Consider the following 24,770-nt stretch of genomic DNA (forward strand, 5'->3'; position numbering starts at 1 on the left):
CGGCCACCACATTGTCCCCACAAGCCTGCCGAGGCACCAGAACAATAGGCAGACAACAGTGCGGCAGGGCGATCTCAGCCAGTGAGCTGTCTGTCCGCTCAGCACATTCCCCAACTCAGGGCAGTCAACTCAGCCCAGCTTCCTGCAGTCTCTGCTGCCCTGCCGCTGGTGGAGAAGGGGACTTCTGTCTAGTTTTCCCAGGACCTTTCAGTGACCTTTCTGACTTCCAGTCCCAAGCGGGCCCCAGTCTCCAATCCTCCTGCCTCCACACTAGGGTGCCTAGGTTACAGGCATGCACCTCCATCTGGCCAGGAATCCTAGCTCCTCATCTGAGTGACACCAGCATACCTCAACTCCCATCATGCCTCTGGACTGGATGGAACCTCAGGGTAGCTCAAACCATAAAGCCCTAGTCCCACCCACAGATGGCAGTCAGGGTTCTCTGAAAGGACCCGACTATCACAGAGGTAGCGGGCATCTCTCTTCTGGGGTCCAGACCTTGAAGGGTCACCGAAGCCTGGATGTTCCTTCCGCTGGGCAGAGGATGGCCAAATCCAGAGAGAAAGAGAACAAACTGGAAAGCTCCCTGAGCCTGGATCCAGCCACGAGAGAAGCCAGGTCCCCAAGTCACCCCCACTTACAGCTCTACTTTGCCACTGTAACCATTCAGGGTTCGCAGAAACCCGGGGCTGGGACTGCAGCTCGGCCCCGGCTGGAACCTCTGCACCACGAAACAAGCATGCAATAAACAACTAAATGAACAACAGTCTAGTCATGTGTGGTGGCTCAATGTCACACTCAAACCCAGAGGCAGGAGTCTGAGGGCACACTGGGGTACAGAATGAGGCCCTATCTCAACAAAATTAAATTAAAATGAGATAATAATGGGGCCAGCAGATAGCTCAGTGGGTAAAGGTGCTTGAGGTGAATCCGATGAATTTGATCTCTGGAGGTCAAGAAAAGACAGAGAGAACGCACTCTGTAGTGCTGTGCACATACACTCGGTGTTGCACGTGCGCGTGTAAACAGAAGGAAAGCCAGAAGGAGAGAACGGACTCTGTAGTGCTGTCCACATACATTCAGTGTTACATATATATGTGTGTGTAAACAGAAGGAAAGCCAGAAGGAGAGAATGGACTCTGTAGTGCTGTCCACATACACTTGGTGTTCCACATGGGGCACACACACACACAAACGCAACAGAATTAATTAAAAACCCACTTTAAATGCAATAAAGCTGACCCTCATGCTTATAAGTCCTGGAATCCCTCCTAGGGTTCTACAGAGGCCATCCAGCAGGGGCTGAAAGCTGCTCAGACAGTAAGATGCTCACATAATGACCTCAGTTTAATCCTTAGGACTCATAGGGAAAGGAAAAAGCTGGGTATGGTCAGGCTCCACCTTGACTCCAGCACTCAGGAGGCAGAGACAGGGGAATCTTTGACTTCCAGGTCAGACTAGTCTTAGAGTAAGTTCCAGGACAGCCAGAGCTATATAGCAGAGAGAGCCTGTGTGCTGGCTAGATTTATGACACTTTTCACAAGCGATAGTCATCACAGAGGAGGAAGCCTCAATTGAGATTATGTCTCCATAAAATCTAGCTGTATGAAAATCTGTAGGACATTTTCTTAATTGGTCATTGATAGGGGATGCCCAGCCCATTGTAGGTGGCACCATCCCTGGGCTGGTAGTCCTGGATTCTATAAGAAAGCAGGCTGAGCAAGCCACAGGAGCAAGTTGGTAAGCAGCAGCCCTCCACGGCCTCTGCATCAGCTCCTGCTTCTAGGTTCCTGTACTGTCTGAGTTCCTGTCCTGACTTCCACCAGTGATAACAGTGATGTAGAAATGTAAGCCAAATAAATAAAGCTTTTTCTCTCAACGTGCTTCCCGTCATGGTGTTTCATCACAGCAATAGCAATCCTAAGACTCCCTGTCTCAAAAAAATACTTTTTAAAGGCAGCCAGTGTGTCAGTCAGGGAGCCAACGGAAGCCAAGGGAAAGTACCACATCTTTAGTTTGTTTTTGTTTCATTTTATGTGTACGGATATATTGCTTACATGGATGTCTGTGCATCACACACATGCAGTGCCCATGGAGGCCAGAAGAGGGTCAGATCCCCCGGGGCTCCAGGGGCAGAGGGTTTGTGAGCTCCCACATGAGTGCCAGGAACCAAACAGGCTCTCTGGAAATGCAGCCAACGCTCTTCGTCACTAGCCATCTCTTCAGTCCCATTGTCTGTCTGTCTGTCTGTCTGTCTGTCTGTCTGTCTTTCTTTCTTTCTTCCTTTCTTTCTTTCTTTCTTCCTTTTTTCCTTCCTTCCTTCCTTCCTTCCTTCCTTCCTTCCTTCCTTCCTTCCTTCCTTCCTTGAGACAGGGTTTCTCTGTGTAACAGCTCTGGCTGTCCTGGAACTCGCTCTATAGACCAGGCTGGCCTCAAACTCAGAGATCTGACTTCCTCTGCCTCCCAAGTGCTGGGATTAAAGGTGTGAGCCACCATCGCCCTGCTCCATCATTTTTCTTTGCACATGTCACTTGGTCATGAGCAACAGTCAGCCTGAAGGATTGAAGGGCTGGCTACATCTACTCTGGTCACTGAAACAGTAGTTCGGATAAACTAAAAGAAGGAAGGCCTCTGGCCTCTAGGTTTTGGGAAATCCTTCTGCATGCTCATCTTGCTTCACCAATACAAATTCAGATTTCCCTTTCTTCTGGTGGCTCCTTACCCAAACCCACAAACAACCTCACCATGTATGGTGTGCTGTGGACACAGCTACTGTCATGTTTTAGTTACCAAACTGTGACAACGTGCCCCACTGTCAATCATCAGGTGAACGTGCACCAAGCAAGCACGAGTAGTGTCCCCGTTACAGATGCTGTCCTGGGAAGGAGGATCCCATCTGCTCCCCTAGGTCCCCATGGCCACTGCCGGGGAGCCATCCATGCTGGGACAGGCAGTAGTCTCCATTCTGGTCATTTTGTCAGCTCCCTTCTCTGTGGACTGCCGGCTGTGAAGAGCTGGATGTTCAGCCGCCATGTTATTAGGTATGGCAGTCAAGGTGGCAGAGTCCACCCCATAGCCCCCCCATCCCAACTGGAAGGTGACCCTTGGGGACATGCAGCAGACCACATTACCTGGACCACCTCCTTCACCAGTGTCTTGTCAGTCCCTGTCTTGGCTCGCTGCAGCCCACTCACGTCCTCCCCTATCCACGTGATGAGGGCAAACTTGGACCTCTTGCTCATGGCATCGCCAGTGGTAAAGCGCACAAAGGCAAACAGCCGGACGTCATCTGTAGCCAAAACAAAGAGAACGTGGTACTCAGTAAGGACTTCCTGACACCGTCTCCCTGAGGAGAGGCCACAGGTGTGCCCAGTAAGAAGGCGGAAACAACTGTGTGCCCACAGACCTCGGCAGCATCCTCTCCGATGCCTGCTTCACAGAGGAGAAGTGGAGGCATAGCCTGGCCACGTGGCAGTTGATGGTGAGACACGGAGCTGGAGGAATGCTGGGATTTGTGCTCAGGCCTCCCTGGCTATCACCTCTACGACCTTCATGGGCCAAGACTCAAACCATGAATGTTATTTTGAGATAGACAGCCACCACTTCAGGCTGGGAATGTGGCTCGGTGGGTAGAGGGCTCGCCTAGTGCACCCGAGGCTCTGGGTTCAATCCCCCGGCACCTCCTAAACCTCTATGCCTGCAGCCCCAGCATTTGGGAGGTAGAGGCAGGAGGCTCAGAATTCAAGGTCAGCTTGGCCTACAGGAGGTACTGTCACAGAAAACCAAAGTTGCCAAATCACCTGTAAGGTTCTACCCAGAATGGGAACACCACTCTGGAGAGACAAGAGCCAATGCAAGCAAGGGCCTATGACGGGACAGTGAACTCCATGACATCGTCCAACTGGAAAGTCAGGTGATTTAGGCTGCTTACGCCATGCTTGTTCGTTTTCAAGGAAACTTCTTGGGCGGTTGCTGCACTGAGCTACGTTAGAGTTCTATGGTTACTCTGCAGTCTCTCCCAAAACCCATGCCAAGCACAACCTCACCAAGTTCCATCTTCCATTATCCGCTCCCCACACTTCATATGAGAGGCAGTGGTAGTGTACACCTTTAACCCCAGCACTCAGGAGGCAGCGGCAGGTGGATCTCTGTGAGTTTGAGCCCAGTCTCATCTACAGAGCAAGTTCTGGGACAGCAAGGGCTGCTTCACAAAAACCATCTCAAAAAACCAAGGGGGAAAACAAAAGAAAAGAAAAGAAAAGAAAAGAAAAGAAAAGAAAAGAAAAGAAAAGAAAAGAAAAGAAAAAGGGAGAAAAGGAGATGTAGGAGTGGATAAGTCACTGTGGTGCGGGTGTGCCATGATTTACAGGGTGTATACAATACCCCCGGCCTCCACCACTAAAGACCAGAGCATTCTCAGCACACTCTCAGCTGTCCCCCAGGGACAGAACCACCTGTCCACTTGCAGGGGCGCAGGGAGGCAATCCATGAAGGCAATATTCAATTCAATGTACAGAGGTCAGAGGACAGAGGTCAGAGGTCAGAGGACAATTTTGCACAGTCTGTTCTCTTCGTTCACCATGTTGGTCCCAGGGGTTGAACTCAGCCTGCCAGGCCTGGCGGCAAGCACCCACTTGAGCTATCTCGCCAGCCCAAGCAGTTTGTACTTGCATGACACTAATGGAGGGATAGTCTACATTTTTTATTTTTTCTTCAAAATCTAAATGTCTGACAGTTGGAAACTTACAAAAATGTCACTGGGAAAACAGTGCGCCCAAGCATGCGCATACACATCATTTTAAAGGACACAACTGTGCAGCCATTGCTGTAGCCTAATTTCAGAACGTTCTCATCAACCAAAAAGGACACTCAGACCCAGGAACAACTGCTCCCATGTTCACATGGGCCCCAGCAACCACTAAACCTGTCTGTCTCTGTATTTGCTGAGATCACTGATCTAGACAGTCACATGAGTGATATCATATCACACGTGGGGGACCAAGTTCTCTCACAAATAAAACACTGTGTTCTCCGGGTTCACCTGTGTGCTATGCACCTGTGTGTGTGTGTAAACATGTGCATGCGTGTGCATGGTGGTCAGAGTACAACCCCAGGTGCTGTGCTTCAGGTGCTGTCTGTCTGTCTGTCTACTTTGTTTTTTGAGACAGGGTCTCCCACTGGCCTGAAACTGAGCAAGTGTGCTAGGCTGGCCAGCCAGTGAACTCCAAGGATACACCTGTCTCTGCCTCCCCAGTGCTGGGATTACAAGTGCATAGCACCATGCTGGCTTGATGCGGGCTCTGGGAAAGGAACACAGAGCCTCAAGCCCTTCACTGAGCGAGCTAGCTCCGAAACACCCTTTATTTCTATGTCTCCCTCCGGATCCAAAACATTCCATGGTATGATTATCTACCCATCATCTGATGGACATCAGAGCTGCTTCCAAAATGGCAGCTCCACACTCTGCCCATCGTCTGGGGAGAGGGGACATTCGCACTATAGACCTAGGTGGCCCACCAGACAGAAGCTTCCATCTGAAGCTCCTGTCCTGGTGCAGGGCTGCCAGGGTGCTCCTGTGTGGCCTGGGGTTAACTTTGAACTCTTGAAGATGAAGGCTGCTAGGTTATAGGGGCATAGGCCTTGCGGCTGATGCAAAGGGGACATGAGCAGCTGAGTGCATTTCCCAGCATGAGACAAGCGGGGGTATGGACAGTGTTGTAGGCACTGTGTCCCAGTAACCAGCACTGAGAAGTTTGACTGAATTTCACCCTTGGCCTATAGGGGAGGCAGGCACCCATCCCAGTCACCTCCCTACCAGCCTTCACACAAAAGACCACCAGTGTCCGTTTCCACAGCAACGGCTTCCCAGTTCTACAGTGCCCGTGTGGACTCTGGGGCCCAGCGAATGTGGGTCGCTGCCAAAGGCTCTGTGTGGGGCAGTGGCTGGAGCCCCTGACCTCACTCTCCATTCATCCAAGCGCAGAGCCTTCCAGGGGCGTCAGCTCTCCCTGCCTGCCTCTTCTCATGTCACTCTCCTGTAGTGTGGGTCAGATTTCCCGCACCACAAGGGACTTTCACAAGGTGGCCCTCTCAAGTCTGTCTCTCACCCATTTCAGATACTCCAGTCACCCCCAGCCACCACAGTTCTTTTTTATTTATTTTTTTCTTTTTTGATTTTTGAGACAGAGCATCTCTGTGTAGCTTTGGAGCCTGTCCTGGCACTCGCTCTGTAGACCAAGCTGGCCTTGAACTCACGGAGATCCACCTGCCTCTGCCTCCCAAGTGCTGGGATTAAAGGCATGCACCACCACCATCTGGCTCTTTTTAAATTTTTATTTAATTGTATTTCTTATTATGAGTGTATGTAAGTAATGTGGGGTATGCATATAGAGGTCAGAGTCAGTTCACTCTCCTGCCACCTTTATGAAGTTCTGGGGATTGAACTCGGGTTGTCAGAATTTGTGTGGCAATCACCCATTGAGCCATCCTGCCTACTCCTTGATTTTCTTTGAAATTCCCTAGCAAACATCCAGTAAATCTTGTGTCCTAAGGACTAGCCTATGAACAGAAAGTAAGTCACACCCGTCCCCCAAAGGCACTGGGAACCTTCCAGAACCCCACACTGACTTCATTTAAACAACCACGGGGGAGGGAGGCAGCCACACATGGAGTGACTGGCTGAGTGCTTATCCAGCCGCAGTTTGCTCAGGAAGACTGCTGACAGGCACATTTTCGGAAATCCAAGTGACACTGCACTTACAAGTGCTGGACACTAGAGACCTGGCCAGACAGGATGTCAGCTGAGGCCGGACAGAAGGCCTGTGGGTCCCAACAGCATTTTTACCACTTCTTCAAAGCCCTGGACCGTCCCTGTCACTCTGACAGCTTGGGAGAGCAGGCGGCCCTTTGGGGAAGTCCACGTCCACTCCTTTCTCCAAACATGAGGGCTCAGAAGCTGTCAGAGCCCACACCCACTTCTCAAACAGAAGCACGGACAGCAGGCGGCTGAAAAGCAGGGGGAACTCCTCCATGTACGCACATGCGTGTACACACACACGATAAGATGGTAAACTAGCCAGAAGGCTGGCGCCCGGGCCTGCTGGCATCCCCTCAGTGATACTCTGTTCCCGGTGAGACTTGGTTGGTGAGGAACTAGAACTTGCTTCCCTGCTGTAGTCTAGAACCGTGGTTCTCAATCACGGTACAGTCCCGGCCTTTTGACACACAGAACCCCAAAGGATGTGTGCTTGGACAAACTGGGAACTCTGGGGGATGGCTCAGGAGTTGAGCTTGAACAAGCCCCTGGGGTGACTCTGATGGGCCAAAACTTGAGAGCCACTATGGAAAGAATAAGGCAAGGTGGGCATGGAGGGCTCCAGTATAGGGATGGCACACTGCAGCTGGTAGGAACAAGAGATGGGACGAGCGAACTCCAGGGTGGTAAAGCAGAAGTACTCAGAGCCCCACCCCTTCTCCTGCCCCACATCCCCCTCATTTTAAGGAAGTGATCAGGCCAAGTCTTCTGCAGGGCCTAGTCCCCCTTTTTCACACGACCCTCTGCAGGATCAGAGACATAACCATCAAAGGTGACAGGACTGTCCCTGAGACTCACCCTGCCCTTAAAGCTATAGCAGGAAAAGGGGCCACTGACCAGTGTCATAGGCAATCTAGACTGGCCTCAGAATACCTCACTGCTCACCTACTGTGTCAAGAAGCCTTCATCCTGATGACCAGGGCATGTATTACAAATCCACTTTAATCCCATCTCACGAGGGACATTGCTGAGAGCAAGATGAGACCAGGCCCATGCTGGAGGGTTGGCACAAGTTCTGTACCCTCCCCAAGTTCTGTACCCTCCCCAGGTATGCCAGGCCCAGGGTGACTGCACAGGACACTCCATCTCCAATTCAGGAACTGTGATACCCTCCTCATATCCAGAGAGCTTCCCTCAGGAAAGCCACAGGGTTAACTAGACCCTGCCCAGAGAACCTTGGCCTGCATCTCCTCACAGGCTGATCTCTAGGAAAGCTGTGCAACAGCCAGTACAGGCTCCTGCTTGCAAGGCTACTAAGCAGCCCAGAACAATAGTAGGGAGCCAGTGGACATGCTCAGTGCACTGTCTATCTGACCCAGGGCACTGCCTGACCCTGGGCACTGCCTGACCCAGGGTACTCACTTCCTGACCCAGGGTACTCACTTCCTGACCCAGGGCACTGCCTGACCCTGGGCACTGCCTGCCTGACCCAGGACACTGCCTGACCCTAGGCACTGACTGACCCAGGACACCATCTGACCCAGGTCACTGACTGATCCTGGGCACTCACTCCCTGACCCAGGGCACCGCCTGACCCAGGGCACCGCCTGACCCTGGGCACTGCCTGACCCAGGGCACTCACTTCCTGACCCAGAACACTGCCTGACCCAGGGCACTGTCTGACCCAGGGCACTAGCTGACCCAGGGCACTGTCTGACCCAGGGCACTGGCTGAACGAGGGCACTGTCTGACCCAGGGCACTGTCTGACCCAGGGCACTGGCTGAGTGGTGCTCCGTCGGGTTACTGCTGCCTCTGCCTGCTTTCTTCTCATGTCCCTTCTCTTCATGATAGCCTCTACCACCATTCTCCTGCCAATGTGTCCTCTCCCCACCTACGCTCCCTCCACAAATCTACCTTCTCCCCACCTGTGCCTGCCCTTCCAGGCTCCCTTCTAGTCTAGGAAGAGGGAAGGATTCAGGCAATGAGGCAAGCAAGGACGGAGTCCCTAGCAGGAGTAAAGAAGAGAGCCAGCTGGGGTTCAGGCAGGGGCTGCTGGGCAGGGACGGCACTAGGGATGTAGGAGGAACAGTGACAACAAAGGACGAAGGGACCATAAAGGGGGGATGGGAAAACGGATCACAGAGGGAAGTCAGAATTTCTGCAAGCTACAAAGACAGGTTGTGTCAACGATATCTCCGAGAGAACATAGCATACGTTGACCGCTGACCAGTGACCGTGCATACTGATCTCCCCTCCCACCAAATTCAAAGTCTCAGTGGACTCTTAGGTTGACTAATCCCATCCTCTCTCCCTCCACCTCTCACGGGAGTCCCCCCAAACTGACCAAGGCCCAGCCTTCTTGCAAAAGTCTCCTGCTATTCCCCAAAGCCTGGCCTAAAGCTTCAGGACCAAGGAGCTGCCATATACCACTCTATACCATTCAACGAGCTTTAAGGGACTCCCCTCATCATGTATGACACACACTACGTGTAGAACAAACAGAAGTATGAATGAGCGAAAATAAAGCTGCACACGGGAGGGGTTCTGAAAATGCCCTATCCTTTGATCAAGAGCCTTACTCTTCAGCCAGGGCTTCCCTGAAACTCATTATGTAGCCCAAACTAGCTGCAAACTTGCAGCAATGCTCCTGCCTCAGCCTCCCAAGTGCTGTCATTGTAGAAGTGACCCACCAAACCCGGCATCTTTTAAACATGAGAGCCATCTGTCCAGTTCTCATGTCCCTGTGCCAGGGAGGCAAAGGCAGTGCATAAATGAACCATGGGTCAACAGAAAGGAGAGAAAAAGAGAATGGCTTTTGCTATCTCTGCCCTGAGGCTGAACTTCAGAGCAAGAAGGAGAAAGCAGAAGGATGCAGCCCAGAGACCCAGCAGCTCACACAACTGGTGACCTTCCTCACAGCCTGAGAAGTTGTGCAAACAAAGCACAGAAAGGGGAAACCGCCCCCACACTAAAGAGCTGAGCAGTCATCTTCAGAAGGGGAGGAGCCTGCAGGCTGGAGAGAAGGCTGCAGACTGGAGGGGAGGAAACTGCAGTCGGGATGGGGGGGTATAGGCTGGTGGGAGAGCAGCAGTTGGGGTAGGGAAGTGAGGGGACTGTAGGCTGGAGAAGAGGAGGCTGCAGCTGGGGTGGAGGACTGAGGGAGATACAGGGTAGAGGGGAGGAGACTGCAGTTGGGGTGGGGAATGGAAGGTGCAGGGTGGAGGGGAAGAGGATGCAGCCCAGGTGAAAGGTGGGGGTAGAGTGCAGGCTGGAGGGGAGGAGGCAGCAGTTGTGGGGGATGGTGGGGGGGGGGTGAAGGGTGGAGGGGAGGAGACTGCAGGCAGATGGTGAGTGCTGCAACCCCAGGAAGCTGGGAGGAAGCGGAAAGAACTTTGACATCCTGCCAAAGCCCAGAGGCAGGCGCTGGACATTGGAATTGCATCCTGGCTCCTGTAGGGCCACGCAGAGGGCACAGCTCCAAAGGGGATGAGGATCTCTTTCCATCACAGGGGAAGGAGGCTGGCATAGCCCACATTCATATGACAGAAGCTGTACTACTGAAGGCACACCTCTCCTCCTCCTCTCAGCCCTCACCATACTCTGTGAGTACAGTGTAGGATAAATACATATTGTATATATACTTTACATATACTATATATACATATAGTATATATATATATATACTCTATCCTATACATATAGTATATATATATATACTCTATCCCTAGCACCAGAACATGAATGAAGGAAGGAAGAAATGGGTGGATGGGTGAGTGGATGGGTGGGTGGATGGATGGATGATGGATGGTCAGACAGATGGATGAGGCCAAAAGGTGGGAATCACAGGCTGACCTGAAATTGCTAGGTAACACATGGCCTCTCTGTTCATGAGCACACAGCAGCCCCTGGTTATCCAGGACAAAACAAATGCACTAGCACCCTCTGGTCCCAAACACACACACACAGAGAGAGAGAGAGAGAGAGAGAGACAGACAGACAGACAGACAGACACAGACAGACACAGACATATTTTTAAAGACAGGAACTCATACCACCTCAACCTCATTTGTAGCAAGAATGACCTTGAACTTCTGATCCTCCTGCCTCTACCTCCTGAATCCCAGGAGTAAGACATAAACCTAGTTTATATTGTGCTGGGAGTGAAACCCAAGGCTTTCTGCATACTTGGCAATTATTTTACCAACAGAGCTATATCCCTGGCTTCTCGGGAGGCTGAGGCAGGAAGATTGCAAGTTCAAAACTCATCTGGTCAACTTAATGAGATTTATTTGAAAATGAAAAGCAAAAACATGGCTTGGATATGGCTCAATAGGAGTCCAAATGGCCCCAGGGAACAAGCTGACCCAGAGATTAAACTGCAGATGGTCCCAGGCTTTCCCAGCACAAAGCACAGGTGTTGGCTCTCAACAGTCTTCTTCATCCTCCTTAAAAGAAGATCAAGCGCTGAGTGCACCTAAGCAAGGCACCCTAGGGCCGGTGTGACTGCTGAAGCACCAGCAGCCACTGCAAGCACTGGTTTGTATTCTTGGATTTGCTCTTTGTGGCTTTGCTAAGCAGTCACTGGACAAGCATGCAGCCAACCTGTGATTCGGAGACTACTGAATAAGACACAATCCCTACTCTCAAAAAATCGTCAAACTAAGAGTGCCACCCAGACAGCGGTTACTTGGTTGTTACTGGAACATCAAAGGAAGAAGGAAATTGGCTCTTTCTGGGGGCTGTGATCAAGGATGGCCTCATGGATGGGGTCATACTTAAAAGCTAAACTGGTCCAGAGAAGGTGTCCTGTAGCCCAGGCTGGTCTTGGAACTGTATAGTCAAGGATGACCTTGAACTCCTGATTGTCCTGCCTCTACCTCCCAAGCAACTGAATGACTGGATTACGACAGGCACCACTATATCCGGTTTGTGCAGCAGTGAGAACTGAACCCAGTGTCTCCTGTACCCTAGGCAAGCACTTTACCAGTAGAGCCGGAGCCTGGAAGGCTGCGTCATGTTCTTCTTAGTCCCAGGACCCAGCTGGTGTCTGGCACATGGCACACTCTCAGGAAGAGCCTTGAACAGTCACTTCTGTGGTCTCAAGAGCTTTCCGTTCTTATTGTCAACTGTTTAGTGCCGTGGGAGGTGCCATTCCCCACGGGTACTGTCAGTGTGACTTCTATCCCCAGGGAACAAGCAGGAGATGCAGAGAGATCTCAGGGGCCACCTAGCAGCTGCCAGCACTTGCACACTGGCCTGAAACCAAAGGGCATGGAGTGGTTGAAGCATCCATGCACAACTGCTGGCCTGAGTGAGGCTGTGAGGTGGGGGACATGCCCCCTTCGTCCATCACTGAGCAAGATCACACAGGAGGGCGTAGCCGCTCTAGCCAAGGGGATGTGAAGTCCCCTCTCAGTCTCCAGGCAGTAACACTGTCCTCGATGGACTCAGGTGACAGAAACAAGCCCTTGGACTGTTCTGACACATAGCAAGTTTTGCAAGGGGCCAGACAGCTCAGCATAAAGGTTCACACCTGTTATTACGATATTCTAATGGCTAAAGCAGGAGGATTGTGGCCCTAAGGCTAGCCTGTGCCACGTGGAGAGACTGGAGAGACCATGCTAAAAAATGGGAGGGAAGAAAGGAGCCAGTGAGATGGTAATGAAGATAAGAACACCAATGGTAACCATGGCAACCACAGGGTGCAACAGAGACTGTGGAGCTACAGGAAAGGCTGGGTGCTGGAGGATGCACCTAAAGCCACAGAGCCAGTCCCAGGGAATACAGGTCTCTGGACAGGCAGAACCCGCCCTGGGGACCAACGACAAGTAGGGCCACAGGGTGTGCAGCTGGAGGACCCCAGTTTCCCATTATGGCTTGGGCTGCTCCAGCTGGATCCGACCGCTCTCCATCACAGCCTCACTTTATCACTATCCTCTACCATCTTGGCGGGGGGGGGGGCTCCCCTCTTTCTTTGCAATTTAAACTTTATTTGATTTTATTTTTTAAAATTTCTTATCCATCAGAACCAGTGGCGGTGACCTCATATGGCAAAGGGAACACTACCAATGTAATTTGGTGGAGGATTGGATGAGGGATGACCCTGGAGTACTGGCTTGGCTAAATGCTATCACTAGGTCCTAAATGGAGAAAAGGGAGGTAGCAGGGTCAGGACCAGGAGCTGGCATGAGAAAGAAAAGGAGAGAGCCAAGGGCCCAGGAAGGTCACCATTAGCGACTGTTCTTACTAATACTATCGACTTGCTCATTATTGGCAAGGACGAGCAGAAATAATAGAAGACAAAAATCAAACAACAGTGAGTGCAAGAGAGATCGATGGGAGATCAGCAAAACTGGAAACACTATCAGAGCCTAGAAGTGGTGTGAGACCATGAGTCCCAGGCCAGCCAGAGCTGCCCAGACCCTGCCTCCATAGAAATAAACAATAAACAAGCCAGGTCCGCTAGGGCAGGCTGTCAACTCAGTTATCAGGAAGGCTGAAATGGGAGAAGTCTAACTTCAAAACCATCCTGGGTAACTTGACAAGACTCTATTTCAGAATGAAAAGAGGAAGAAACGGTCTGGGGCTGCAGCTCCGTGGTAGCACTTCCCTGCACGCACGAGCCCCTAGGTTCAACCCTCAGGACTGCCCCCCCACACCAGATCTATTGCAAGTTAATTCCGAAACGCAGCGATGATATAAATATTAAAAGGCAATATAAAATCCCACTCTCGGAAACAGGCCTCTGGGGACTGACGCTCTGGGGCCGCCAGCCGACTCTGAAAGTAAGTAGGAGAGGCACTCTGGGACACAGGGTTGCAGGAAGATGCCTGGCACTGGGCCAAAGCAGTCACGTGGTCAGGGACGCTGACAGGGGCCATTTGCTCTGCACTGGTTACTAGGCTATCACTTCAGAAAGGGACAGTGGGACCTCCTGTGCAGGCTCAGCCCCCAGACATGGCTGGGGACAACCTAGGCAATGGGGGCTGTGGTGCTGCCCCCACACTCCTGTGTGCTCCCAACACAACACATCAGACAGACCAGGCTCTGGTCCTAGGCTCAGATCCCAGCAGAGATAGGAAAGTGTATGTGGGCGTGGCCTTCGATATTGCCTCCTGCTCCAAGGAGTGCTGGCCTCCAGAACACTGGGCTACTCTGCTTATGGCCTGTCCACAAAACTGCTGACTGCTTGACTCCACAAAGATGCAGCCTCGGGCCATGCAGCCCTAAAGTTTGAAGACACCTCTCAGCCAATGAAGCGGGGGGGGGGGGGGGGTGTTAAAACAGTAGGAGTGTGCTCCAGCTTCCTAGCGGATCCTCAAGGGTCCCCGCAGAGTGCCATTTGGGGTACCTACACCTTCACCAGCTGACTTTACTGCTTCTCCTCCCTTCTGCCTCACCCAACCCACACCCTCATTCTTGCTTCCTGAGGGTCTCTATTCCTCCAACCCCGCCCTGGCCTGCACTCAGCTAATTTAAAACTGCCCAGGAGAAAACCAAGCAGGCTGGTTGGACAGAAAGTGGCTGAGGCTACAGGTTTAGACTGGCCTGAGCTGAGGCTAGCTCTTTTGAGGGACACACTGGGCACAGAGAAGCTAGATGACTTGCCAAGGTCACACAGCTCATGTGGAATAGAGATTGGAGGTCAGGCAGTATGGGGTTTCCTTCTTGAAGTGGAAACGGAAGGCTGGAGAGCCAGCTGTTACAGGAGAAGCCATGACTCAGGACACTCAAGGGAACAACACACTCATGAGGGGGGCGGGTGGGGGTAGTTCAGGCCATGGCTACCATGAACACCACCAAGATGAACCTCACTAAAACATGAAGTCTCTTCAGGACCTTGTCATGTCATGGGATAGTGCTCTCTCGCTCTCTCTCTCTCTCTCTCTCTCTCTCTCTCTCTCTCATTCACACACACACACACACACACACACACACACACACACACACACACGAGTGTATGCTATCTATATATGTGGTCAGTACCATTAGGACAAGGGTAACATTTACCCTGGGTCTTAACTAATGCATAGGAGCTTCCCTGGCAAGCAGAAAGAAGGATGACAGGGGAGGCAGGAAGACTGCCCACAAGGTCTAAGGAAGAGTGGGGTGGGACTGCGGTGGGCACTGCTTCAGCATGCCAACCGACCTTCGCTGGCCACCCCACATGGTGAAGGAAATGGGCAGGCTCTTTGCAGCAAAACGGAGGTAACGCTGCCTACAGGTTGTTTTGAGTCCCTTTTAGACAGGAGACATTTAGGAAAAGACCCCAAGTGTGCCAGGATCTAGGCACCAGTGAAGTCAGTGGTGTGTGTGATAGCTATCTTGCCGGTCCTGAAGTGCCTTCCAGGTCATTCTCAGTACAGGGGCCTTCCGGACAAAAGCCACAAGAGTGTCATGGGGGGGGGGGGGGTGCAGCACCAAAGTGAACTCAGAAAGTCACCCATGGCTGGAGGAGCAGGTCATGGGATCAAGGACAGGGCTCAAGTCAGTTTAAAGGCCTTATTCAGTAAAAGGAAGACTAGGCCACCAAGATGGGAGGAGCCCTGAGGGCTTTCAGACTGACTGGCAGGAAGGAGAAGGGACAGAAGGAAGAAAGGGTAGTGAAGACGCCCCAACCAGCTGGGCAGAGGGAGGGGGCAGGGTGGAGGGAGAGGGCAGGGCAGAGGGAAGGGGACAGAGTGGAGGGAGAGGGCAGGGCAGGAGGGGAACAGAGTGGAGGGAGGGGACAGGGCAGAGGGAAGGGGACAGAGTGGAGGGAGAGGCAGGGCAGGAGGGGGACAGAGTGGAGGGAGGGGACAGGGCAGAGGGAGGGGGACAGAGTGGAGGGAGGGGGCAGGGCAGATTAAGGGGCAGGGCGGAGAGAGGGAGCAGGGCTCTTTTCTGAAGACTAAGGTCTCTGGTGAGACCAGAAGAGGTAAGTAAATTGGGGTGGGGGAGACAAAGAGGCTGGGCATGGCAGCAGTTTGTGCCTTTAATCCCAGCAGACAAAAGCAGGTGGATTGCTATGACTTTGGGCTAGCCTGGTCTACATAACAAGTTCCAGGCCATCCAGGACTCCACAGTGAGAAAGTCATAAAATAAAATAAAATAAAATAAAATAAAATAAAATAAAATAAAATAAAATAAAATAGCAAGCAAGAAAATACAGCTGCGAAGGGGAGGCTGGGAGGTGTTTATAGAACCCAGGAAACCAGAAGGAAGGCTGCCGAGGTTGTACCAGCTCCTGAACGTGGAGATTAAAGGAGCTGCTCTCAAGAGAGGGGGCGTCAACTACTCATGACAAAGAAGACAGGGAGCTGCCAGCCTACACCAGCAAACATGGTCACAAACCCAAAGACATGAACAAACTTCACCAAGCCGTAAAGCCAAAGGGCTGACACAAAGCTCATGTACTCAGCAGCAGAATGTGGGGGGGCACCAGTGGAGACTGAACTGAACAGTATCCAAGCTACTCGCCACCCTTGAAGGTAACTGTCTACCAGAGTGGTGGCTTATATCTTAATCATGGTACTAAGGGGGATGATTTTAAGACTACCAGGCCAGCCTAAGCTATACAGTGAATTTGAGGCCAACCTTGGCTACAGTTTTAAGATCCTCTCTCAGAAGGAAAGAAAAAGAATTCAAATGGCTCAGGGCAGTGAACAGTCTGTAGAAATAGCTTCAAGCATGGCTGGATCAAGGGTGTAAGCAATGCCAACTTGTCTCCAACCCTGACCTTTGCCTGAGCTGTCCACGGGTTCTCTGTCAGAGGCAAATGGGTCCTGTGAGCTCCAAGCCTTCTTTATTCTTTCAAGGTTTAATCCCAGAGAAAGATTAAAGGACTCTTTCCCAAGAGCCCTGTCCAAAGTCCCAGTCCCAGTAGCAGGCCTGATCAGCTTGAGGAATCACGTGAGACCTCAATCTTGAGCTAATCAGTGTGGTGGGGATGGCTTGCTCTGATTGGCCAAGTTTAGGTCATGTGTCATCTGAGAGCTACTTTCCCTCCAACCCTCCCTGCTAAAGGACAAGACGCAGGACAGTGTCCTCAAAGAGGCTTCAGGTTATTCTGGGGGCTGACCAGAGGACCAAGGGAGTCTCGCCTGCCCTGGCATTAACCCAGCACCTCTGCCAATCCAGCTTCATTGTTGACACTCTACCTTCTCCAGGCACCATCCTCTAAGTCCAGTTTACTTCAACCTGCCTGGGCCAGGCACCTCCCAAGACTGCTATGTTAGAGCTTTAAATGTACTGAGCTTCTATTTTCTGCAGGCAGTGCTTCTGTATCCGGTCACTTAATCATCCACAGTCACTGTCATCTCATAGACGTAGAAACAGAGACTCTGGGAGACCCTGCCCAAGGTAGCCAGCCAGCACAGCCAGGCTTCGCCCAAGGTCACACAGCACAGCCAGGTTTCAGCTATCGGAAGACTGGATCCTTCAGCTGTGCTGTTCTCCACGGGCTCTAAAACCTACACCAGAACGCTGGATGCGTTCCCAGAAGCCTGGGTTCTTTCCAAAAGAAAACCAGCTTGCAGTGAAGCCTTTGGGTCTATCAGGAGGACTGGCTAGACAATGTTGCAATTGACAGAGAGAATATTATGCAGCCGTTTTAAAGGGGCCACAGGAAAAAGAGGTAAAAAAAGAAACAGAAACAAAAACCAGAAGGTAGTAAAAGATGGAGGAGGTAGCTCAGCCCCTGCAGGGATGATGGGTGGCCCAACAGCCACAGGCTGGTCCTGCTTTGAATCAGAAAATACATATAGAGAAATATTTCAAGAATATAGACAAAAACTAGGCCCCTGGTCACGTGGTCAGTCCTCTTGGGAGACCATGAAACATCTGCTGGGCGTAAGAATTTCTATGCTGTGACATGTTCCCTGGCTTCCCTAAGGAGACTCCAGAGTAGCCACCAGAGCATAGAATGAATGACTATGAAGACTGAGGACCACACAATGAAAGGGGACACATTCCTGACTGGTCTGCACCTCGTCTTTGCACTGAGTTTCTGAATACCCTATTCAGGTATTCAGAATCTTAGGTGGTGCAGTTTGGGGGGGGGGGTGTTCCTTGGTTGATAAAGGGTCTGGGCCTCCTGCACATGCATGAGAACCTGAGTCTGGATTCCCAGCACTCATACAAAAGCTGGGTGTGGTAGCCTTGGGGTGCACTGGTCATATACTGAACTTGGCGAGCTCCAGATTCAGGATAAAACCCCGTCTTAAAAAACAAGGAGAGGGGCTGGAGAGATGGCTCAGAGGTTAAGAGCATTGCCTGGTCTTCCAAAGGTCCTGAGTTCAATTCCCAGCAACCACATGGTGGCTCACAACTACCTGTTATAAAGTCTGGTGCCAACTTCTGGTCTGCAGGGACACATGCAAAATAAATAAAAGTCTTTTTTAAAAAGGAGGTAAAGTAGCAAAATGGCTCAGCAGATGACAGAGCCTATTCTCAAGCCTGACCGCCTGAGTTTGATCCCTGGAACCTAGGTGGCAGAAGGAGAAAACTGACTTCCACAAACTGTCCACTGACCCCCACATGTGCACCCTGGCACGTGCATACATGGAAGTGCACACACATACACAAATCTTAAAATAGAGTGACCAAGGAAACATTGACACTGACCTCTGGTCTGGGCACCCACATGTTCACATGTACCCACACATACGTGTGCATACATACAAAAACTCTTGAGCTGTCTATACGATACAAAACCGAAATGTGACTCTAGACAGCTGGAGTCTCTGCCCTGTCACCCATGCCAGACCTATGGGTCCCCTTCTACAGTTGTCATATGGGTGGTATACATCCTCTCTGGTTGGCAAGTGGTCCCTCCACCTCTGTGAGCGGAGCTGCAATGCTGCCTGACTCTATGTGGCTCTGGGGTCCCAGAAGCCCCTAACACAGTTCAACCTTTTCCCCATCTTCCCCTCCTCCCCTTTCTGCCACTTTCAGCAGGTACCCTGCTTCTGCATGACCTCTGTCCCCGAACAAAGCACCAATCCTATTCACTGGCATTTGAAGAACTTATTACGCCCTCAGCATACACTCCTGCTGATTCCACTGTGGCAGAAGGGTCACCAGATGGGCAGATTGCCTGATTCAGGAACATGAATCTGAATCCAGAACAGCCTGAACCCCTCAGCACCATGGCAACCACTTCTCCCCATAGACTGAGCAGCTTCTGCAAACAGACCCAGGCTAAGGCTAGTGCCACAGGAGGCCATCATAGGCAAGATATAGGTGGGCCTACTGTGTGCTGGGCTAGGCACCCACTGAGTCTCAGGACAAAAATTACAGGGGTGAAAGTAACTTTGCAAACTAATATTTATATAGTCATTCTGTTATTATTATGTAGTTATTAAGAAGAACAATTCCATAAGAAAGGCAGGATTGTACTCTGCGCACCTCTGAGGTGCTTGGAAACAAGAAAAAAGCCTTTCTTCTGGGGCCTGCCAGGACAGCTGATGGGGACTTAAGGCTCCCCCTACGTCACAGTTAAATAAACACGATCTTCTAATCTGCAAACCATTCCACACACAAGGAACAGGACCCGAAACCACTTCCTTAAGGCCAAGAGCAATGGGATTCAGAGTCCAGTCCCAGCTCTGCTCTTTCTAGCTGTGTGGTGGCAGGTAAGTCACTTAACCTCTCTGGGTCTTCCTTGGAAGGAAGCCATCAACCCACCGGAAGCACGGCTGACACACAGGTCAGGTATGGTGGAAGGTAAGAAAACAAACAGGAATGCGGAGGGTGAGGTCCCTGGCTCAGGAGGACTCAGCAGGAGAGGGACAGAGAGCAAACGTGGCAAGCAGAACCATCTGTCCACTGTCCACCAGATGGCTGGGAGGAGAAACAGACTGCAGCTGCGGCAGACCAGCCTCCGATCCCACAGCCCATTCACAAGGACCGACAAGCAGCCAGCAGAGCATTTTTAGCTCACCCGCCAGACGTTTGCCATCCCACCCCTGTGAGCACAGGGAGACCCGAGCAGAAAGCCACAGCCCACCAGAGGAAGGAAGTGTCCCCCCAAGCAGCATCCAGGCCGGATGTCCAACAGCCGGGAGCATCAGTTAGGAATCCATCAGCAGGATGCTTGGCCTTCCTCTGTCACCTTCTCCAGCCTGGAGGAGAAAATAGTCAGAGAGGCAGGATGGCTGCGGATGGGCTCTGGGTGAGGAGGGAAGTGGGCGCGGAGCACCTGGCCCCAGAGACTATGAGGCCAATCCGGCTGACGGTTGCACCAACTCTGGGGAAAGTTGAGCCTGCACTTGCCCCGCTGTGGAGGCACTTACTGCAGTCAGAACAGCGGAGATCCTGCTCTGGAGCCAGAAGCCTGTGCACAGCGCTGAGTTGCACTTTCCGCCGGTGATGTTTTCTTCAGTGAATTATTTACAAAAGCAATGAACCCAGGGTCTAGCAGCAACTCCCAGGAGACATTTTAGCCGGCAGAACACTTACACATGAACACACAACCGCACACAGATCTAAGTACCACCCAACACAAAGTAAATGCCCTTTGAGATGAACCGAGGACAAAAGATGACTCAATTAAGAAAGTTATGCAGCCGGGAATGGTGAAGCAAGCCTACAATCCCAGCCCTTAGAAAGCAGAGGCAGGAGGATCAGGAGTTCCAGGCCAGGCTCAGCTACCCTAGCGAGTTTGAGGCCAGAAAGTAATTAAAGAGCCAGGTGGGCCCACAGTGGTGAGCCTGTTCTACCTTGACTGGAGGTCAGAGAGTTTGAGCTTGGTTTTGCTCTCTCAAAGTTGTTGACAATAGATAATTAGTACTTTGAGGGTTGAAGTGGATCCGCTCCACCTGGACCAAGGGTCAGAGAATTCAAATCTATTCCTTGTGTCATGCTATGAAGTCTGTTGCCTCCCTCCTCCCATTTTGGCATGAAGTATCTAATAAGCGTGTGGAAGACTGAACAAGGCGAATTCAGTATTCGCTGAATGTCCCTCCCGATGCTGTTCTGTGTTTCTGTGTGTTTCTGTCTCCCATTTCTCCTATTCCTTTTGCTTAATAATTCTAATCGTCACACGCCTATCCTGGAACATACAAGTTTTCTCGAAGCTGGCTTTCAACACAAACCAGGAAGTAGAAGTAGGAAGATATCAAGTTCAAGGCCCGCCTGGACTATTGAGTGGGAACTTGTCTCAAAATAAAATACTTTAATTTTTAAGACTGAGATGTGCCTCAGTGGCAGAGTGCATGTGTGCCCGCCCTGCAAGTTCTATACCCAGTGCTAAAAAATGAAAATAAAAAAAAGAAGAATATAGAAAAAAAAGAAAGCTGTTAAAGAAAGAAGTCATGTGACCTTGGCTTGGTTTTTGTTTGTATGCCGCCAATGACTCTGACAAGCACTGTACTGAACACTTAACACACTTGGGATCATTCAATCCCACAGCAGCACTCAGAGATGACAGATGAGGAACAATGGCCCCCACAGGGACTTGTCCCAACCCACCCAGCTGGGAAGCAGCCCCAGTGGGATTCAAACCCACAGCCATTGGCCAGGAGTCCACACCCTAGCTTCCAGGTGGCCTGCCTTTGTCTGAAGTTAGTTCCCAAGCTAGAGACAACAGGGGTCACAAGGACCCAGGGTCTCCTATTCAAAAGCTCTTTTTTTTTTTTTTTACTGGGGGGGGGAGGCAGGAGTGCACAGCCCAGGATGGCCTCCAACTCTCCATCCTCCTGCCTCTGCAGAACACCAAACTGCACGGCACACCAGCTCCTTAAAAGATCACATTATCAGCTGTGTCCTGAAGGTCTGTTTCTGCAAGGGACTGTGGCCACTTAGGCCATGTGTTCTTTCAGGGCCACACACCACTCTGGGGGAAGTTTGGAACACACACGAACCTTAAGTTTCCCATGTGATGATGCTTTTAGTAAGTCACACACCTGCATGAATCCTTCACACCAAACCAGGGGGCACTTCAGCTCTCAGGTCTTCCCCCATTCCCCACCCCAGTCAGTGGCCATTCACTCCCTATGAAACCGGCCACTCGGACCTCCCAAGTCAGCTTCACTTTCTCCAGACCTCACAGAGCAACATCAGGCATCCGCCTTTAGCATGTGGCTCTGGACTCTTCAAATTAAAGGCTTGTATGGAAGCAGATACGGACAAAGATGGAAGGAGAAAGGAGGGTGGGGCCCTGGGTTCTGCCTTCAGCTTGCAGCCCCCAGGGGCTTCGTTGTTATTGTTCACTGGCCAATCAGAGAGGGTTAGTGGATAGGGCTGGACACTGGAGTTGGAACTGGCCGAGCTGACCTGGAAACCCAGTGAACCACAGGGGGCGGAAGAAGCCATCTGATCTGACACTGCCAGGGGAGGAATTTGCACTGGTCACTTCGGCCTCTGCTGATGGACAAAGGGGGTAGAGGGTGAGGGACACACACTGGACTTTAGGAAGCTCAGATCAGAGCCTGGCATGGCTGTGCATGCCTACAATCCCGGAACTAGATGCTTGTGGCAGGAGAATAGCCAGTTGGAGGTCACCCTGGATACATAATAAGACCCTGTCTCAAATTGGAAAAAAAAAGAAAATGGCAGAAACACCAAACCAAACCGAGAGTCGGAGGAACAGACCAAATATGTTGCTGCTTGGATGTCCAACCACCTTGGTGCCCAGGGTGCCCACCGTCTCCCAAAAGGTCTCAGGTCCCTACCTGTGCACTGCTGGATGAAGTGCTGGTAATCCGTTCCCTGATCGCCTGGGACAATGGTGGCGCCATCGTATCTGAAAGTCACCCTTTGGGTTGGAAGAAGAAAAGAAACAGAGGTGAGGCAGCGGCGGGCGGCACGAAGCAAGTCACTACCGGCATCCCCGGGCCCGCAGCGTTGCTCACCAGATGACTTCCGAGCCGTCGTCCCGCACTAGATTGTACGCCGCGCGACACGCCTCCTTGTCGATCTTCGTGGCCATGGCCGCCGCGAGGACACTGCTGGAGCCAGTGAGCGCGCCCCTGACAGGCTGCGAGGTTCGAGCGAGCGCAGAGAGCGAGCTGGGTGGGGGGAAACAAGGGCGGCAACTCGGTCCTGGAAATTCGGATACCGAGAGAGGCGCCCGCGGCTAATGCGGAGCCAGATCGCGCGCCCGGACTCTAGTCCCAGGAAGGCCACGCCCCTCAGTCACTATTGGTCACGAGGGCCGGGGGCGGGGTGTCTCGCACATCCAGAGGCCAATCTCAGCCTGGGTGGATTGCGCAACTCCGCGGAAGATTGGAGGAGGGGCTCTTCCTCTTAGTTCCCCCCCCCTTCCTTCTCTTCCTTCCCCAGCCCCTCTCTTCTTCCACCACCTTCTGGGTTCTCCAATCTCGTTCTCTTCCTTACCTCTCTTCTCCCATCATCTCCTTCCCTCACTCCGTTGTCCTCCTTCTCTTCTCTCTCCCTCTTCCTTGTTCTCCCCTCCTCTCATCGATCCCTTTTATCCCACCCCAGTCCCTTCTCCCTCCTCCCAGGGCCTCTTTCCTCCTCCACCACCCTTTCTACCCTTCTTCCTCTTCCTCTCCATCTTCTCTTAAATCTTATTCTCTTCTCCTTCGCCTCTACCAGTGAGCTGGACTGCAGAGCTCCCCACGCCCCCTCACCTCCAAGAGGATAAGTTAACTCAGCAAGTCTGATGAGCCAGGTTGGCAAGACCGGCCACAACCCCGGTGTTTGTTCTGTGGGTTTGGGATGAGAGGAACTGGAAAGAAGGAAACCTTTCATTTGGAAAGGGGCAGGCTGGGAATCACTGTTGACTTTGTAGCCTAGCTGTCTGCAGTCACGTTAGGCTCTTAAGCAAAAGCTGACTGGGGTGGGAAGGATCCTTAATTCCCTCATTGGGTATCACTCCTCATCCACTGTCTGTCCTACAGGCAGGTGAAAGGCGGGTCCTGGAGGCCCAGCTCTGGAATTACACCCAGTGCCATTCAGGAGTCCTGAAACTCCTCCAAGAATACTGCTCTCGTCCCATGGTAAGAATAACATGGCCAGCCTCCCTGGGCACCTTCAGCTTTCATTGAAATGGTGTGTGTAAGCAAAGGCAGACATCAAAAGAGGTCAATGTTGGTTTGCAATTAACTAAACAGAGTCCTAGACAGAAACTGAAAAGGTCCAGAACAATATACAGCAGATAGGAGAACCCTTGAGACTGAGGGTGTGGCCCAGTGGTCCAGGATCTGTGAGGCCCCAGGTTCTCTGGGCACAGTAGCTCACCCCAGTCATCTCAGAAGTCAGGAGGTTGGGGAAAGGTTGTACATGGACACCCAGCCTGGGCTACACACTGAGTTCCAAGCCTGCCTGGGCTACACAATCATCTCCAGGCAGATTTTATACTGAAGTTACAATTCATCTATACCCAGCAAACAGCCCTCATCTATTCAGAGATCTGGGGAATATGGCATTTAAATGCTTAATTATTAAAAAAACTTTTATAACAAAAAGAGACAGGTAAGAGACAAAAAGGTCTCAGGTTGACAGAGGTGGTTCGTTCTCTTTCTGAGGACTGTAGTTTCTTTCCCAGCACCCTTGTCTGTAATTACAGCTCCAGGAGAATCTGATGCCCTCTTCTGACATCTGTAGGCTTCTTCACATGCATGTGCACACACACACACACAAAATGAAAATAGAGAAGTCCAAAAAAAGGGGAAGGGAGGGAGGGGGATTAGAATCTTTGACAAGGAAAACAAAAAGAAACTAATGGCCTGTCAATCAGTGGTGGGTTAATAATTGTGGGTGGGCAGCTCAGGAGCTGCAGACCAGAGGGAGCAGATGCTGCCGTGAATGAAAAGTAAAAACAGGAGGTGCAACTGGTGACCTGAGTTTGATCCCTGGGACCCGCCTGAAGAAAGGAGAAAACCAAGTCTCTCAAATCACACCACAAGCACACTATGGCATGTGTGTACACATGCATGTGCCCACATATATACATATATACAGAGAGAAAGAGAAGATAAAATTCCTAACTGATGGAGCTCACAGTGGTCCTTGGCAAAGGGAAGGGAAGATGGCCCTTAGAAAGGATGGGTGTTGTCCACAGCAGGCATC

General features: G+C 51.5%; 1 protein-coding gene across 1 annotated transcript in view; it reads right to left on the reverse strand.

The window, feature by feature from the left end:
* The window catches only part of Cotl1 (coactosin like F-actin binding protein 1), a 34,542-nt gene extending 11,712 nt beyond the window's left edge, over positions 1–22,830 (reverse strand). The window contains exons 1-3 of the mRNA XM_048437393.3: positions 22,589–22,830; positions 22,409–22,491; positions 3,132–3,289 (exon numbers count right to left, since the gene is read on the reverse strand). Coding sequence (XP_048293350.1) covers positions 3,132–3,289; positions 22,409–22,491; positions 22,589–22,665 — 318 coding nt within the window. The 5' untranslated portion in view covers positions 22,666–22,830. The remainder of the gene's footprint in view (positions 1–3,131; positions 3,290–22,408; positions 22,492–22,588) is intronic.
* Positions 22,831–24,770: the final 1,940 nt, after the last annotated feature.

Source organism: Myodes glareolus, chromosome 22, assembly GCF_982192425.1.
Source record: "Myodes glareolus chromosome 22, mMyoGla1.1, whole genome shotgun sequence".
NCBI lineage: Eukaryota > Metazoa > Chordata > Mammalia > Rodentia > Cricetidae > Myodes > Myodes glareolus.